The 16,263-nt window shown below is 40.9% G+C and overlaps 1 protein-coding gene across 1 annotated transcript; it reads left to right on the top strand.

Moving 5' to 3' along the window:
* Nucleotides 1–31: 31 nt before the first annotated feature.
* LOC128732359 (WW domain-binding protein 11-like) lies at nt 32–15,551 on the top strand. The gene is made up of 2 exons (XM_053825606.1): nt 32–228; nt 14,600–15,551. The coding sequence occupies exons 1-2, from the start codon at nt 32–34 to the stop codon at nt 15,549–15,551; spliced, it is 1,149 nt and encodes a 382-aa protein (XP_053681581.1).
* Nucleotides 15,552–16,263: the final 712 nt, after the last annotated feature.

Below are 16,263 nucleotides of genomic sequence, written 5' to 3'. Positions count from 1 at the left end.
CCGTTCCGCGGTACTTCCTGTGCTTGCTTGTATGCGTTCACTCGTCACTGGTGCTGCTGCTGTTGGCGCCGGAGGCGGTTTCGACTGCGGCAGTACAGAACCGGACCAGCAGCACCACGATCAGCAGCGTCGTCAACCCCGTAAAACATCCTCTTCCGACGACGGGGCGCTGGCTTCACTTTCATATCCGGACCAGTCCGGATCACGGCACCGCACGGCCAATATGACGTGGTAGAGTGAAAACTTTTTCCTTTCTCTTATTTTTCCCTCTTTTTTTTGGATTTTGAATTTGCAACTCACAGTTTGCTGCGGTAAAATACCGGAACGTGCATTTTGCCGCCAACGCCGCCTGCTATGCCGCTGCTGTACCCGGCCGGCGGAAAGAATTTAGTGATTTTCACACAACACTCCTACGCCGATACCGGATTGCACTTCTACCACGGACGGTACAAGCTCATACACACTCACACACACACACTCACAAAACGGAGTCCGTTGGCTTTCACGGAACGGTTGGTGGTTCCTAATAATGAAAGAGGAAAAGAAAGAAAAAAAGAAATCCTTTAGCTTAGGGTTGAACAGGTGCGATTTAATGTGCTGGAGAATGTTTACGTAGGTGGTGAGTGTTTTGGAACCATTACGTACTAGGTTAGGTATACTTTGCAAAAGTTATTCGATTATTTTATGCTTGTATTGAAATGCAAAAAAGAGAAAAGCAATTTCGAGCTGAATGATTGAGTGAATAATATTTATGAACCAAGTTTTACGGTCTTCTTTTCAAAGCGGGTCATGCTTCTGTTGAGTTTTCCTGTATACGAAATATTTTTCCCTAGTGAAGAAAAATCAAACCATAACTGCCTCAACCTTCGCACCAATTCAGCAATTGTTTTGGTAGGGTGTACCTATAGAAGACACATTTTATTCTGTAATATCGTAAATCAATGTTAGTCCTGTGATATCTTTCAATGTTAGTCGCTCTAATCATTCTAGTGCAAAGGCAAACCCATTGATATACCAAATATTTGTTTATAACTTCGTTATACTGATAAGCAATCAATTTCTAAGACAATTTTATGCTTTTTGATAGCTGCTCAATCAGCTTGAACTAGGGATAAGCTCCTACAAATTGCACCCCTATCACTTCATACAACTGATTTTGCATTCTAGCTGTATTGAAGGCTTATGGAGGGACACATTTTTGACAAGATCCGATTACATTGTCTCATCTGCACTGGCGTGTCTAGGCTGGAGCTCGTGCCTCACATTCTCAGGAAAGTTTAATGTAAAACAACATAATTTCTGTAACCCAGAAGTCCGCCGTTTTAATTCAATCTACTACTGTTTTAAACGATAATTAAATTAATTGCGTAAAACTAGTTCCATTTTCAAGTCCTGTTATAAATTAAATTCCAAGTTTAGTTTGAAGCCTAATTTGAGCTCGATTTCAAGACCATATTCAATTCTAACTACACACCAAATTTCATCACCTATTTCAAGACTAATTATAAGTCTAGTTTCAAGTACAATTCCAAATACAGTTTGAAGATCAATTTGTATCCAATTTCAGTTTCTATTTTAAGTTCAATTTCAAGTCTAATTTCGACTGTGATTTAAAGTGCAACTTTAAGTATAATTTCAAGCTGAGTTTCAAGACCAGTTTAAAATGAAATCATTTCTATTTTCGAACTGATTTCGAAGTGATTGTGTAAAATTTCAAAAAAAAAGACGGAAAATTCTGTTTTGACAGATTTATAATCTTTTAATAATAACTTTTTGTTGTTGTTGACAAATTTGGTTTTCCTGAACATATACCTAATTCGAAAAGTGACATCGCATGAACCAAACAACGTAGAGCAAACAGTTTGTTATGAAAAAGTGAGTAAATTTTCATAGCACATTCCTGCTGCTCTGCAGAAAACTACGCAAAAAAGGGAAAACGGGAAAGAAAAAGAGGAAAAACGAGGCTAAAATCGAGAAGACAGGTATGCAGGAAAGAAAAAGTTTAAGAACTTTTCCGAACTTCGAAAGGGGAAATACGAAATAAAAAATGCAATAACAATAAGAAAACCAAGAAAACGAAAAAGTAAATTAGGATAAACCGAACAGAAAAGAGGGCAAAAATAGGATGGCAAAGGAGCAAAAAACAGCAAAAAAAACGGGACAGAGAAAAATGATTATGTGAAAAAGATACAAACGGAAGACAACAGGCATAAAATCGAGAAAACACCGAACGTGATAGAAAAGGAGGAAATGCAAGACGTAATAAGAAGAAAATCGGAAATGAAAAACGGGACCGAAAAGAATATCAAAACGCACAGCAAAAGTGCAAAAACTTGCTTGAAAATGTGGAAGAAAGGGAAGAAAACAGATGAAAAACGATACAAAGGAAAATTGGGTCTCAGAAAAAACGCGTAAAACGGGACAGGAAAATAACAATAAAGGGACAGTGAAAGAGGAAAAAGCTGGACAGTAGAAAAACGAAAGAGCATAAGAATGAAAACGAGACAAGGGAATACGGAACAAAAAACAAGGGAAAATAAAAATTACAAGAACGACAAAAGAAAAAAGATAGAGGAAAATGGGACAAAATCAGAAGAAAGGAAAAACTGGAGAAATAAAACGGAAAGGGAAAAACGAAAAATAAAAAAGGCAAAACCGAAGAAACGTGACAGAAAAGACGAAAGAATGTGGCGTCAGAGGGAGGAAAAACGAAACAAACGAAGACGACCAACAAGAAAGAAAGAAGAAATAAGATTAACAAAAGTTAGAAAACGACGAAAACTGGTTTCGAAAAAAAGGAAAAAAGAGGAGAGAAAATACTGAAAACGAGAAAGAAGAAAGGAGGAAAAATAGGAGTGGAAATTGGATAATTGGATTGGATATTATCCAAAAATTGGATAAGAAACGAAGAAAACCAGAGCAATAATAGAAAAAACACGGGATAAAAAAGGAAAACGAGAGGAAAAGAGAAAACCGAAAGGAAAGTGTGATCAAAAACCAAGAAAACGGCACAGAAAAGAGAACAAACAGAAATAAAAACGGAAAAACGTGGATGCTATTTTCGGCTAATTTAGTGTCCATGTACGGTTTAAAGTAAAACATCAATCACAAATTAGTGCTGATTCAAGTCTATCGTGCGGTTGAGTTAAGTCTGATTGTAAGCCCAGCTTCAAGTCTAATTTACTGCCAATTTTAGGTATAAGTTTAAATCAAATTTAAACTCTGATTTCAATTACAGTTTTAATTCTAATTTTACGTTTATTTTCAAATGTAATTCCAAATCTAATCCAAAGTTCAATTTATGTGTAATATAAGTTCAATATAAGTTCAATATAAGTAATATAAGTTCAATATAAGTTCTTAATATAAGTTCAATTTCAAATCCAATTTTAAGTACAATCTCCGATTCAATATGGAGTAAAGCTTCCCAAATTAAACCAAGTCCAATTTTAAGTCCTTTTAATTTCAACTCTAATTTCTAGTTTAGATCCAAGTTCAATTTCTAATCCAATTTCAACTTTTATTTTAAATCCAATTGAACCCGAAAGTCTGGAGTTTACAACTAAATCAGCCGGTATTTTTATAATAAGTAATGACAGATACACCTTCCTGTGATTATTCTGTTTTTCCAAACCACAACACTTTTCTTACAAGCACAAATTTATCAGCAAACACACATTTAATAGTAGCAAGAATCCAATCCCGAGCCATTACCAGATAAAGTTTTTGCCCTGATAGCTGCCCGAAGCTCGCCTTCAAACACGTGAAATCGTCCATGAGAATGCTTCCGTCATATTTGATAATCTTTTTGGTAGTGAAGCGGCTGAGCACGGAAAACGGAAATAAAAAATGGGACCGAAAAATTTTCAAAACAGGGCAGAAAAAAAGCAAAAACTTGCTTGAAAATGGAGAAAAACGGAAGAGAACAGATGAAAACGGTACGGAGGAAAATTAGGACTCAGGAACAACACGAAAATCGGGACAGAAAAAGAATAGTAAAGGAACAGTGAAAGAGAAAACAGCGGGACAGTAGAAAAACGAAAACGAAAGGGAGGGAAAACGATACAAGGGAAGACGAAACAGAAAACTTCTATTCCCTTTTCGGAACGAAAAAACGGAGGAAACAAGAAAAACGGAAAAAAATGTCAAACGGGATCAAAATAGAGAAAGATGGGACAGAAATCGTGAAAATGGGACAGAAAAAGGAGAACAGAAACACAGGAAAAATGAAACAAAAAAGAAAGACAAAAAACAGGAGATAAAAAAGAATCACCTGAAAGGGAAGGGAAAAAAGGGAGCCATAAAGTAGAATAAACGTGACAGGTAAGACGAAAAAATGCAGCATCAGAGAGAGGAAAAACGGGACAAACGGCAGACGATGACGAACCAAAAGGAAAGGAGCTCAAAAAGGCTAGAAAAAGACGAAAACTGGAATCAAAATATAGAGAAAAAGAGGAGAGAAAAGACTGAAAACGGGAAAGAAAACAGCAAAAAAAACGGGTGAAAAAATGGGGAAAAATAGGAATGAAGAGACGCAAAAATAGGATAGGAAACGTAGAAAACCGGAACAATGAGACAGAAAACACGGGACAGAAATAGCAAATCGGATGAAAAATAGAAAAAATGAAAGGAAAGTCTGAGTAGAAACCAAGAAAACGGTACAAATAAAAAAAAGAAAAACACCAAAAATGGTACAGAAAGTAAGTAAAACGTGTAAGAGAATAAGACGAAAAATGTCAATGCTAATTTCGAACGAAACTTCGTGTTCAATTTCGTGCCAGTGTGTCCGGTTTAAAGGTTTAAACCTCAAGTTCAAATCAGTCCAAATTCAGCTGGGCGAAAGAGTAAATGCCGGTGTGCATTGACTCGAGTGTAAATAAAAATATATCCAAATTTGAGTCCAAAATCGAGTTAAAGCTAGAGTCCAAATTTAAGTCTGAAAATGGTTCACCTTGTAGACAAAATTTGGGTCCGAAATACAGTCCCAATTTACGAGCAAATTTAAGTTCGAAAATGGTCCAACCCTGAGTCTAAATTTAGGTCAAAATTTGAGTTGTAATTTGAATTCCTGTTAGAGCCTCCATTTAATAATTTTTGATCTTGGTCTTTGTCTCGGTTTTATACTGAGACTTGGGCTTGAATTTGGATTTGGACTTGGACTTGGTCTAAGTTTTGGTCATGGTCTGGGCCTTAGTCTTGGTTTTGGTCTTGAACTTGGACTTGGATTTGGTCTTGGTCGTGATCTAGGTCTTGGTTCAGGTTCAGGTCATGGTCTGGATTCTAGTCTTAGTTTTGATCTTGAACTTGGACTTGGGTTTGGACTTGGCCTTGGACTTGGACTTGAAGTTACACTTGACCTTAGGCTTTACCTTGGAGTTGGAGCTGCAATCGGACTTGGACTTGCTCTTCTTCTTGGTTTTGGTCATAGTCTGGGTCTTAGGCTTGGCTTTGGTCCTGAACTTGGACTTGGATTTGGTCTAGATCCTTGGTCTTGGTCTTGGTTTTGGTTTTGATCTTGGGGTTGGTCTTGGTTTAGGTCATGGTCTGGGTCTTAGTCTTGGTTTTGGTTTAATTTGGACTTTGATTTGGACTTGGACGCGACGGAAAAGACGAAAAATATAGCATCAGAGAGATAGGAAACACGGAACAGACGCAGACGACAAACAAGAAGAAATGGAGATAACGAAGGCTAGAAAAAGATGAAGACTGGAATCGAAAACAGGGGCAAAAGAGGAAAGGAAACAGCAAAAAACGAGTGAAAAAAAAGGATTGAAAATACGCAAAAAATAGGATAAGAAACGAAGAAAACCGGAACAATGAAACAGAGGACAAAAAAACGAAAACTAGAAAAAAAGTTTGAGCAAAAACCAAAAATACGGTACATACAGAAAAATAGAAAAACGGAACCAAAAATGGAAAAATGGGAACGAAAGAAGAAAGAGACAAAGGAAACAGAAAGAAGGTAAAACGTGTGAGAGAATAAGACGAAAAATGTCAACGCGAATTTCAAATGAAACTTCGTATCCAATTTCATTCAAATGTCCGGTTAAAAGGAAAACATCGAGTTCAATTTGGTCCAAATTCAGCTGGACGTAAGAATAAATGTCGGAGGGCATTGATTCAATCGTTAAAAAAAATCAGTTAAAATTTTTAGTCCAAATTGGAGGTCAAAATCGAGTTGAAATTAGAAACCAAATTTAAGTCTGGGAATGGTCCAATTTGGAGACCAAATTTGGATCCTAATCACAGTCCCAATCTACTTGCAAATTTAAGTCCAAAATTGACTCAATCCTGAGTCCAACTCAAAGTCAAAATTTGAGTTGAAATTTTAGAGCCCATATTTAATTATTCTTGATCCTGGTCTTTATGTAGGTCTTGATCTAGATCATGGGCTTGGACTGGACTCGGAAGTCCTACATCTTGAATGAATCGGATTTTAGGAAACAGAAAATGGCAAAATATTTTGATGTTTCCGAAAGCGGTGCAAAGCTATAGGCCCTTAGTCTAGGCCTTGGGTTTGGACCAGAATTTGAATTTGGATTTGGACGTGGAGTCATCTTGGTCTTGGCCTTGATCTTGCTCTTGATCTTGATCTTGGTCTTGATATTGATCTCAATTTTGATCTTGGTCTGGGCTTTAGTCTTGATCTTGGCCTTGAACTTGAACCTAACTTGGACTTGGTCCTAGTCTAGAGCTTGAGCTTGGACATGGTCTTGGTGTTAGTCTTGTTCCTGTCTTGGTCTTGGTCTTGCTCATAGTCTAGGTTATAACCTCAGTCTTGGTCTTGGTTTTGATCTTGGATCATGGTCTAGGTCTTGGTTTTAGTCTTAAGCTTGAGCTTGGTCTAGGCCTTGGTGTTGGTCTTTGTCTTCAACTAGGTCATGATCTAGGTCTTGATCTTGGTCCTAGTCTTAAGCTTGAGCTTAGTCTTGGTCAAGGTCTAGGTCTTTGTGTTGGTCTAAATCTTAGTCTTGGTCTAGACCATGGTCTAAGTCTTTGTCTTGGTCTTAAGCTTGAGCTCGGCCTAGGCCTTGGTGTTGGTCTTCGTCTTCGTCTTGGTCTTGGTCTTAAGCTTGAGCTTGGTCTTTGTCTTGGCCTTAAGCTTGAGCTTGGTTTAGGCCTTGGTGTTGGTCTTCGTCTTCGTCTTAGTCTTGGTCTTGTCCTTAGTCTTCGTCTTGGTCTTTGTGTTGGTCTTGGTCTTGTCCTTAGTTTTCGTTTTGGTTTTCGGCTTGGTCTTGATCCTGGTCTTGGACTTGGTCTTAAACTTGAGCTTGGTCTTTCTTTTGGTCTTAAGCTTGAGCTTGGTCTTGCTCTTAGTTTTGGTCTTATGCTTAAGCTTGGTCTTTTGTCTTGATCTTAAGCTTGAGCTTGATCTAGTCCTTAGTGTTGGTCGTCGTCTTCGTCCTGGCCTTGGTCTTAAGCTTGAGCTTGATCTTGGTCTTAAGCTTGAGCTTGGTCTTTGTCTTAGTCTTAAGCTTGAGCTTGGTCTTTGTCTTGGTATTGGTCTTGGTCATGGTCTTGGTCTTGGTCTAGGACTTGGTCTTAAGCTTGAGCTTGATCTTGGTCTTAAGCTTGAGCTTGGTATTAGTCTTGGTCTTAGACTAGGGTTTGGGATTGGGCTTGGAAGCGGCATTGTACTTCAATATCTACGCTGGATTACCACTCTTGCAGGGACCGTCTTTGATCGAGAAAGAACTGTTCGATCAAAGCTGCTCGAGAAAGAGCAGGATAAGTGATAGAGAAAGGAATTTACTTTTCCGTGATCATCAGTTAAGCTAATGATCATCGCAGAGTGGGTTTAAAACAGAAATATTCGAACAAAAAGCTTAGAAATTTTGGTGGCATATTAAAAAGCTTCTGAACAGTTTCAAGCAGGGTTGGCCCGCACAGTATAAATCGAATTTGCTCTTTCGCCTGTATCATCTCAGCAAAACATAAATTTAAAAAAGTTTTTTATGAGTCACTCTTAAATCCACAATATTACTATCTATCTCTATCCTTATTAATCACTGGTTCACAAGACTGCTACACCATTGGCAGCGAAAAGAGTACTCTTACAGCGTTATTACAGCCTTGTAGCATCATAACTACAAGCTACAACCCGGCTTGGCATGTTCTTTTCGCTTCGATTTTGCTCTTTTGATTACTACACCTCAGCCAAGCAGAATTTGAAAAAGTGGTATATGAGACATTTGTAGAGCTAGTATTTATCTACAATATTGCTGAAGAAAGTAATATTTTATCTTTAGTTTTTACGCTGTAGAACTGCAATGCCATTGGTAGCGCAACGAGCACTCATCTTGCTACCAACGGAGTAGCAGCCCTATAGCACTATATAGGGCAACGACACCAGTAATCGCCACTTTTTCAGACAGCAAACAAGAAAACCAGGATTCTTTGCCATTTAGTTCCATATCGATGAGAATTTTTTTAGCCTACATTAAACAGAAACATTTTTGCTACGTTTTCGACATGAAACTTAAGCCCAAAGTCATTGAAAAAGTCGTTGCAAATGTAAAATCTGTGATGCATGTTGAGGCACCAGTTTTCGACTGGGTTTTGACCCAGTTTTCGTCATTTTTGTGCTCCAGTTCGACCACCACCCCCCTCCCCCAAAAGCATCGTCTGTATCTTGCTGATAAATGCTAATTTGAGTTATATAACCATTAAGGATTTGTAGTCATATTTTATTAGTTCAGTGCATAACTATGTTTAAATTTTTGCATATGTTCTGCTAATTATGGCATTCCAAATATCAATAAAACACTTTTGAACCCCTAGGGTGGCGAAAACTGGTGCCGTTACCCTATACAAAAGGCATAGTAATCGTTATTTCAGCAATATTGTCGCTAATAACTAATTCTACAAATGTCCCATACATCAACCGTCCCAAAGTTGTTTGAAACTACTTTGAAGCTGCTCAAACTTTGCTCTGAAATTTGGCTGAAACTGCACAAAAACTATTTTAAATCTGCTCTAGAATGTCTTCAAAACTTTAATTAAATTGCTCAAAAGCTGCTCAGAAACTACTATGAAACTCTTCTAAAACTGATCATAAATTGCTCTGAAGTTCTTCTGAGAAGGTTCTGAAGCTGCTCTGAAATTTGCCCGAAACTTTTACAAAACTTTCCTAAAATTGCATAAAAACTGTGCTAAATTCGTTCAGAAACTTTGCAAACATTTCTCTGAAACTCGGAAACTAATCAAAATCTATTTTGAAGCTACTCGGTAACTGCTTTGAAATTTGTCTGAAACTGTTCAGCTACTACTCCTAAACTTCTTTGACAGTGCCTTGGAACTGCTGAAAAACTTCTCAGAAATTTCTCGGAAACTACTCAGAAACTGCTTTGAAATTACTCAGAAACTATTCTAAATCAGCTTAGAAGCTGCCTTGGAATTACTGTCTGCTGTGAAACTGCTCAAAAACTTTTCTGAAACGGCAATGAATCAGCTCCGAAGCTGCTCTTAAACTTCCTTAAGACTGGCCTGTACTGCTTTGAGACTGCAATAAAACTGCTCTGAACGTTCTCTGAAATTAAGCAACCCCTCTGAAACCGCTTAAAAACTGGTTTGACACTTAATAAAGTCTTTATGCTTTACTCTAAATGTTCTGAAATAGCTCTGAAACTGATCACAAACTGCTCAAAACGGCTTTAAAATCACTGCAAAAGAGTCCGTAAATTGCTCAGAAACTGCGCGGAAAATTGTCTAATATTGCGTTAAAACAGTTTTAGAACCGATTTAAAACGTTTTTTGAAAACGGTTTTTAAATCCTCCCTGGCTGAGGAGCAGTAATCAGTAGAGCGCAATCTTAGCTAAAAAAGCGTGCCAAATCTGACTACAAGAGGTAAAGCAATACGTAGTTCAGCAATATTGTAGATTATAACTAACCCTACAACTATTCCACACGCAACTGTTAGAAATTCTTCTACGTTAAGGCGGCACAGTCTAAAGTGCAAAAGCAAACTGTGCACGCCAACCCTGGTTTCAAATCAGTTTCCAACGCGCTTTCCAGCCAGTTTCGAAGAAGTTTAAGTGTGATTTTAAGGCAGTTGAAGTTTCGAATCATTTGCAGAACAATTTTAAGGTAGTTTTGAAGCATTGTCAAAGCCGTCTCAGTACATTTTCAGGGCGGTTTTGAAAATGTTTTAGGGTTTTTCATGGAGCGATTTTTGAAAGACCAAAAGATGATAAGTAGTTTCTTACCAGTTTTAGAAACATTTCAGAGTAGTTCAGTAGTTCAGAGTAGTAGAAACTCATATGGTGAAATATTTGAAACAAGTTGAAGAGGAGTTTCAGGGCTTTAGAGTTGTTGTAGAGTAATTTCAAAGCTGTTCCAGAGCAGATTTAGAGAAAGTAAAGGAAGTGTTATAAACGAGTATACGACTTTTACGATTGGACATGAAAAGCTGACAAACACCTTCACTAATTCACACAAAAAAAAAGGATTTTTATACTACTGAGGGCAACCCATGTGGGAGGAGCGTGGGAAAGGTTGGTGCGGTCGATGAAAACACCAATGCACACCGCATACGATAATCATCGACAGCTGGATGGTGAAGTGTTTGGAGGCACCGGTTATTGAAGCCGACGGGTCGTCAAGTCTAGGTGACTTACTTTCCCCTAAAATCTAAGGAAGGAGAAGCTCTCATCACGGACTGCTTTTCCCAAGGAAGCTTCAGGAGCGTAAGACAGCCAGCTAATCTGCTACGAAAAATTGAAGACTTCTGGGGAACCAGAAAAATCTACCATTTCAAAGGAGAACTTGTTACGGCTCAGTTAAATTGTAAGAATGAGAAAATATTTTTAATTCAATGATTCTTAGCATCAAATAAGGCTGCTGCGCAATCATTTCCGCCGGAATCCAATTTTCCAGATCTTTTTCATTCTGCGTCCGAAATGATAAACGATGACAAGAAACTCTAACGACCTAATTTTATAGCGATTTAATATTTAAACTTTCTCTTAATAACATAATTTGCTACCACATCACCTTACTCTATATTTCGTTTTTCTTAAACATACATCTAGCCAGCAAAACCGGCTGGAGACGGCATTGGGGGGGCACGATCAATTTGTCTAAAAATCTTCGCATTAATTTAAAGACGAAAAAGATGTTTGCTCATCAAGGCTGCTCCAACAGTGAATAGTCAATAAAGTACAGAACAAATTGTATCATTTGAAAAGAGCCTCCGCACACAAGCACACAAGGATATATATTTTGCTCGGCCGAAGCACCAATAAAACTGGTCAGCGTCGAAGAGGCCTCGACGAGGACGACGACGACGATTATGCTGATGATGATGACGATGATGATGATGATTCCTAAAAAGCAAACGAACGAACGTACCGAACCGGGCGAAATTATTCATCCAAACGAACGAACGGACCGGAGATACCCCGACTGGGTCGTACAAAATTCGGACCCCCGCTGGCCAGTCGGCCGAGCCAAATTCCCAACTGGTGGTGGTGGTGGTGAAAAAATTCCAAGAAGCACCATAAATCTTTCGTTTATGTTGTACACGGAATGGCAGACTACCCCAACTCAGGGTGGATCTCAAACTTGCTGTCTTATTTGAAATAAAGACGTCCCCTCAGTTCGGGACGCTCGAAGATAAGGGTTTGATTTTTAATCACTTTTACCCTTCAAAGTAAGTACCAGCAACAGCAACATACAGCGGGTGGTGGTTGTGAGCCACCCCATTCATCCCGCAAGGGGTTCACCCGGTACTCGTTCCCGTACATATATGATGCATGCGTAATGCTTATCAAACAAAAGCCGTAGGATTGTTGATGTTTGAAAAGTTGTGCTTCCTTTCCGGCGGAATGACGACGACGACGACGACGACGACGACGAGGTACAAATTTCTGTGTCATCCATGCGAGGAGCTCGCAAACATGAATGATGACGAAACCGCCCGCCCGCCGGTGGTGGTTCTGTCTGTCTCTGTGTGTGTCGTTAAACAAATTGTCTACATCTTTGCAAATCTGGATTTTATGACTGTTCGCTTTTCTTTGAAACAGAGTTAAATCAAAAACATTCCATCAAGAAGACTGGCATCTCTTCCTCGCGCCCATACAAATGACGAGCAACAGAAGCAACAGCGCACCCCTTCCGACAAAAGTTGAAGCTGTGTGTACATGTATTGGTGGGAAAAGATGTGTGCGAGCGTGACAATGCATTGCATACGTGTTTGTGTACATCCATATTCTGATATACACACACTAGTATGTGAAAGTTCAACTTTAACTCGGCAGATAGCATTGCTGTTACTGTCGCTCGACTTTTGGCAGAGTAGCCAGTCTTCTTGATGGGATGTTTTTGGTTAAATTGAGCCAAAATGTGTTTAGTTAAAATGGTTGAGTGCTGCTCTGAAGCTGAAGGCAGACAACCGAGGCGGAATTTAATAATTCGAGGCGAATTATTTGTTGGCAATGAAATTGCTTTTCAGTTTACGTTTCACAGCTTCCGGCTTATTCCAAATTTTTCTGTTCCGTATGACCGGTTCTTGTACTGAGTGGAATAGGATGATGAATCGAGATGTTGAGAGTTTAAACAATGTAGCTTTATGAGTAACTACTCCATATTTTTGACTAAATTTTACTAAACTAAAGTAAATTTCTGAAACTAAAAAGGTGGCACAGGCTTCGATCTTTAAGTACATTTCTCTGATGTACTAAAAAAAACCCAAATTATATGCCAAACCTTTTCTCCTTTATTGCCATCCATAAAAAAAGAGGAAACCCATTTCATTCTCGCTCGCGTACTTTTACTTCGCGCGCGCGAGGTAATTCAAACCCCCCCAAAACCCCGAGCCGGTCCCAACCGGCCAAGGCCGGAAAATGGCGCGGATCGATGTATCGATTACACACACACAGTATGGTTCGGCTTGCGGTGGTTTCGGTGGGCCCAGCCGTCGCCGTCGCTTCCGTCACTCGTGCTTAGGTAACAGATGGAGACAGGGACCAAGATAGGCGTCCAAGTTTGTCTGGAAATGGGCAAAAGTAGCGATTTTTCTTTCTCGTGTCCCCCCGCGCCCGGCAGTCCATTATGCCAACGCGCTGTTTGCTTTTATGAGGTCAAATTTTGCGGAGCCTTTCGAGCGGATTTAAAATGCGATCTCGTTCGGTGTCGGATGCTGCGCCGGTCGCCGGTCTAATGGAGAGTTAATTTTTAATTTTTCAATTTGCGGTTCGGTGAACATTATGCCAGCATCGGCTGACGTTGATAAAGTGGGACAAAGTTTAAGTGGTGATTGCTCGAAAAGGTCTCGGGTTTGACCCTTTTTCCTCCTGTTTCGGTAAAATGGTCGACAATAATGATTAAATCAATTGAATGTTACTTTTCGAAGCAGTATCCTTGTGCACAGCACGATGATTTGTAAAAAAAAAAATTCCTACGTAATATAAACCCCAGTTAGCTCCCTTGGGGCACACAATCGCACTGCACTGGTAATCTTCAAACATACTGCATTACTCACTTATCTGGCACTGTTGCAGCAAAGGCCCTAACCGTGCGTCACAAAGTCGTAAATTCCCGTAATCTTCGCTGGAAGCAGCCACATCACTTGCACCAATAAATTTGCCTTTGCCAAACAAGATATGTATGTACGTAAACCACCCCATCGCGCATCGTTGCGTTGTGCCGGTCGCCGGTTATCGAAAACCGAAAATCGCCCCGAACGACATTTTCCTTACAAACAAGCAGCGCTGGCTGATATCGAGCCGAACACCGCATGCTTCTGCCGCTTGTTGGGAGCCATTTATTACTCGTCACACCGTCGTGGTTCCACCCCGAGGGTTCCGTTCCGGCCGTAGTTAGTAAAACATCGTACTTTCATTTTCTGTTTGCCCATGCATCCGGAAAATATGTTCGACTCGACAAGCAACAAGCAACTCTAATTTCGAGTGCACGAGGCTGCCACCGCACCGTAATCGAGCTGACTCTGTAGCCTGACTCGCATCGGTAGAACAGGAAGGGGGGAGGTAAGAGGACTTGCAGATTGCCTGCCTTTAATCGTGCTTTTATTAGTTCTTGTTGCCCTTATCGAGATTGTACACAATCTTCTCTTCACCTGTTCTTCTTCTCGCCCACGGGAAAACCCCCCCCCCCCCTGCGCTTGCTGACGATGCGATGCGATCCTAATGTACGCAATCGCTTCTATAGAAGCGAAGTGCAAGACTGCCATCCCGTTGCCCCATTAGGATCGAACACAGTTGAACTGAAGTCCGGGGCCGCAAGGGACAAACGGAACAATAAGATTCCCACAAGATGCAGCGCATTGGAGTGGGCTGGAGCTCAATATGAAGTTTTGTTAGAGAAATGTATGAGAGATTCATCTTAATTTTATAATATAGAACACTGAAGCAAATAACGTTATAAATTCGAAAACGCTGAATTCTTATAAGACAGTTATCTCAAGATTTCCAAATGTTTAATTTGGAAAAGTAAAGAAACACATATTTCGGGCACTTATTTGTCACAAATATGCAGAAAAGAAATATATCTTTGTCAATATTTCATTGCAAAAACAAACACAAAACCCCAAGCCCAACTTCAAACGCCAAATGAAAAAATATGGGTCAAAACTTTTCCTAGACTTGGACCTGGACCGCCTCGACCTGGACCTGAACCACCTCGGCTTGGACCTGGACCACCTCGGCTTTCACCTGAACCTCCTCGACTTGGACCTGGACCACCTCGACTTGGACCTAGACCGCCTCAACTTGGACCTGGACCACCTGGATTGGACCTGAACCACCTCGAATTGGACCTAAACCACCTCGAATTGGACCTGGACCGCCTCGGCTTTCACCTGAACCTCCTCGACTTGGACCTGGACCACCTCGAATTGGACCTGGGTCACTGCGACTTGGACCCGAACCACCTCGACTTGGACCGGGATAATCTTGACTTGGACGTGGACCACCTCGACTTGGACCGGGACAATCTTGACTTGGACATGGACCACCTCGCGTTGGACCTGGGTCACTACGACTTGGACCCGAACCACCTCGACTTGGGCCTGAACCGCCACGACTTGGACCCGAACCATTTCGACTTGGATATGGACCACCACGACTTGGACTTGAACCACCTCGGCTTGGACCTGAACCACCTTGGCTTGGCCCTGGGCCGCCTCGACTTGGACCTGGATCACTACGACTTGGACCCGAGCCACCTCGTGTTGGACCTGAACCACCACGACTTGGATATGGATCACCACGACTTTGAAGTGAACCACCTCGACTTGGACGTTGGACCTGGACCACCTCGACTTGGACCTGGATCACTACGACTTGGACTTGAACGGCCTCGACTTGGACCTGAACCACTTCGACTTGAACCTGGATCACTACGACTTGAACCCGAGCCACCTAGACTTGGACCTGGACCACCTCAACTTGGAAATGGACCACCACGACTTGGACTTGAACCATCTCGGCTTGGACCTGGATCGCCTCGACTTGGATATGGACCACCTCGACTAGGAGCTGGATCACTACGACTTGGACCCGAGCCACCTCGACTCGGATCTGGACTACCTTGACTTGGACCTGAACCACCTCGACTTGGACTTGGATCACCTCGTCTTGGACCTGGATTACTACGACTTGGACTTGAACCACCTCGACTTTGATATGGGTCGGCTCGACTCTGACCTGGATCACTACGACTTGGACCCGAACCGCCTCGACTTGGACCTGGACCAGCAGTCCCAGCACTTTGCGATTTATTTGACTATGTGAGGCATGGTTTTGCATACGCACAACGACCTCTCAACTTTAATTTGGCCATTCTCCAGTAGCTTAGATGCCGCTACCAGAATGTTGGACCTTTGCTGGCCAAATTTGCATTATCAAATTAAAGCATTAAGATCAGTAGTATAATGTGTGTGGGGGGCTCTGTAGCCGCAAGGTTACCGAGTCTGCTTTGACAAGCGAATGGTCGTGGGTTCGAATCTTAGTAGAATCAGGCCATTCAATGTCAAAGTGACTTTAGCATGGGTTTATTCTCTGGCCCCCCCATCACCCTTCCTTCATGCTGAGTTCTACATTATCCCGAAGACGCTTCTTATGGTTAGTATACTGGTATGAGGACCTAATGAGGTAATGGTTTTGAACCTCAGGAGGACTCACCAGTGCTAACTATAACGAGGCGAAACAGGTTTGGTATAGTAGGACATGCATCGAAGCATGGGTAAAACCCTCAACACGTAAGCACGCATAAAAAATATAAGCTTATCGTTTACTCAATAACGA

The sequence above is a fragment of the Sabethes cyaneus genome, chromosome 1, assembly GCF_943734655.1.
Source record: "Sabethes cyaneus chromosome 1, idSabCyanKW18_F2, whole genome shotgun sequence".
Lineage (NCBI taxonomy): Eukaryota > Metazoa > Arthropoda > Insecta > Diptera > Culicidae > Sabethes > Sabethes cyaneus.
Note: the sequence above shows the minus strand (reverse complement) of the source record. Positions and strands in the feature narration are given on the sequence as shown.

Excerpts from the sequence above, each read along its gene's own strand:
- LOC128732359 (XM_053825606.1), top strand. The coding sequence starts at position 32 with ATGCGTTCACTCGTCACTGGTGCTGCTGCTGTTGGCGCCGGAGGCGGT. Across the intron at positions 229-14,599 it reads CACCGCACGGCCAATATGAC|ACTTGGACCTGGACCGCCTC; the intron begins GTGGTAGAGTGA and ends AACTTTTCCTAG.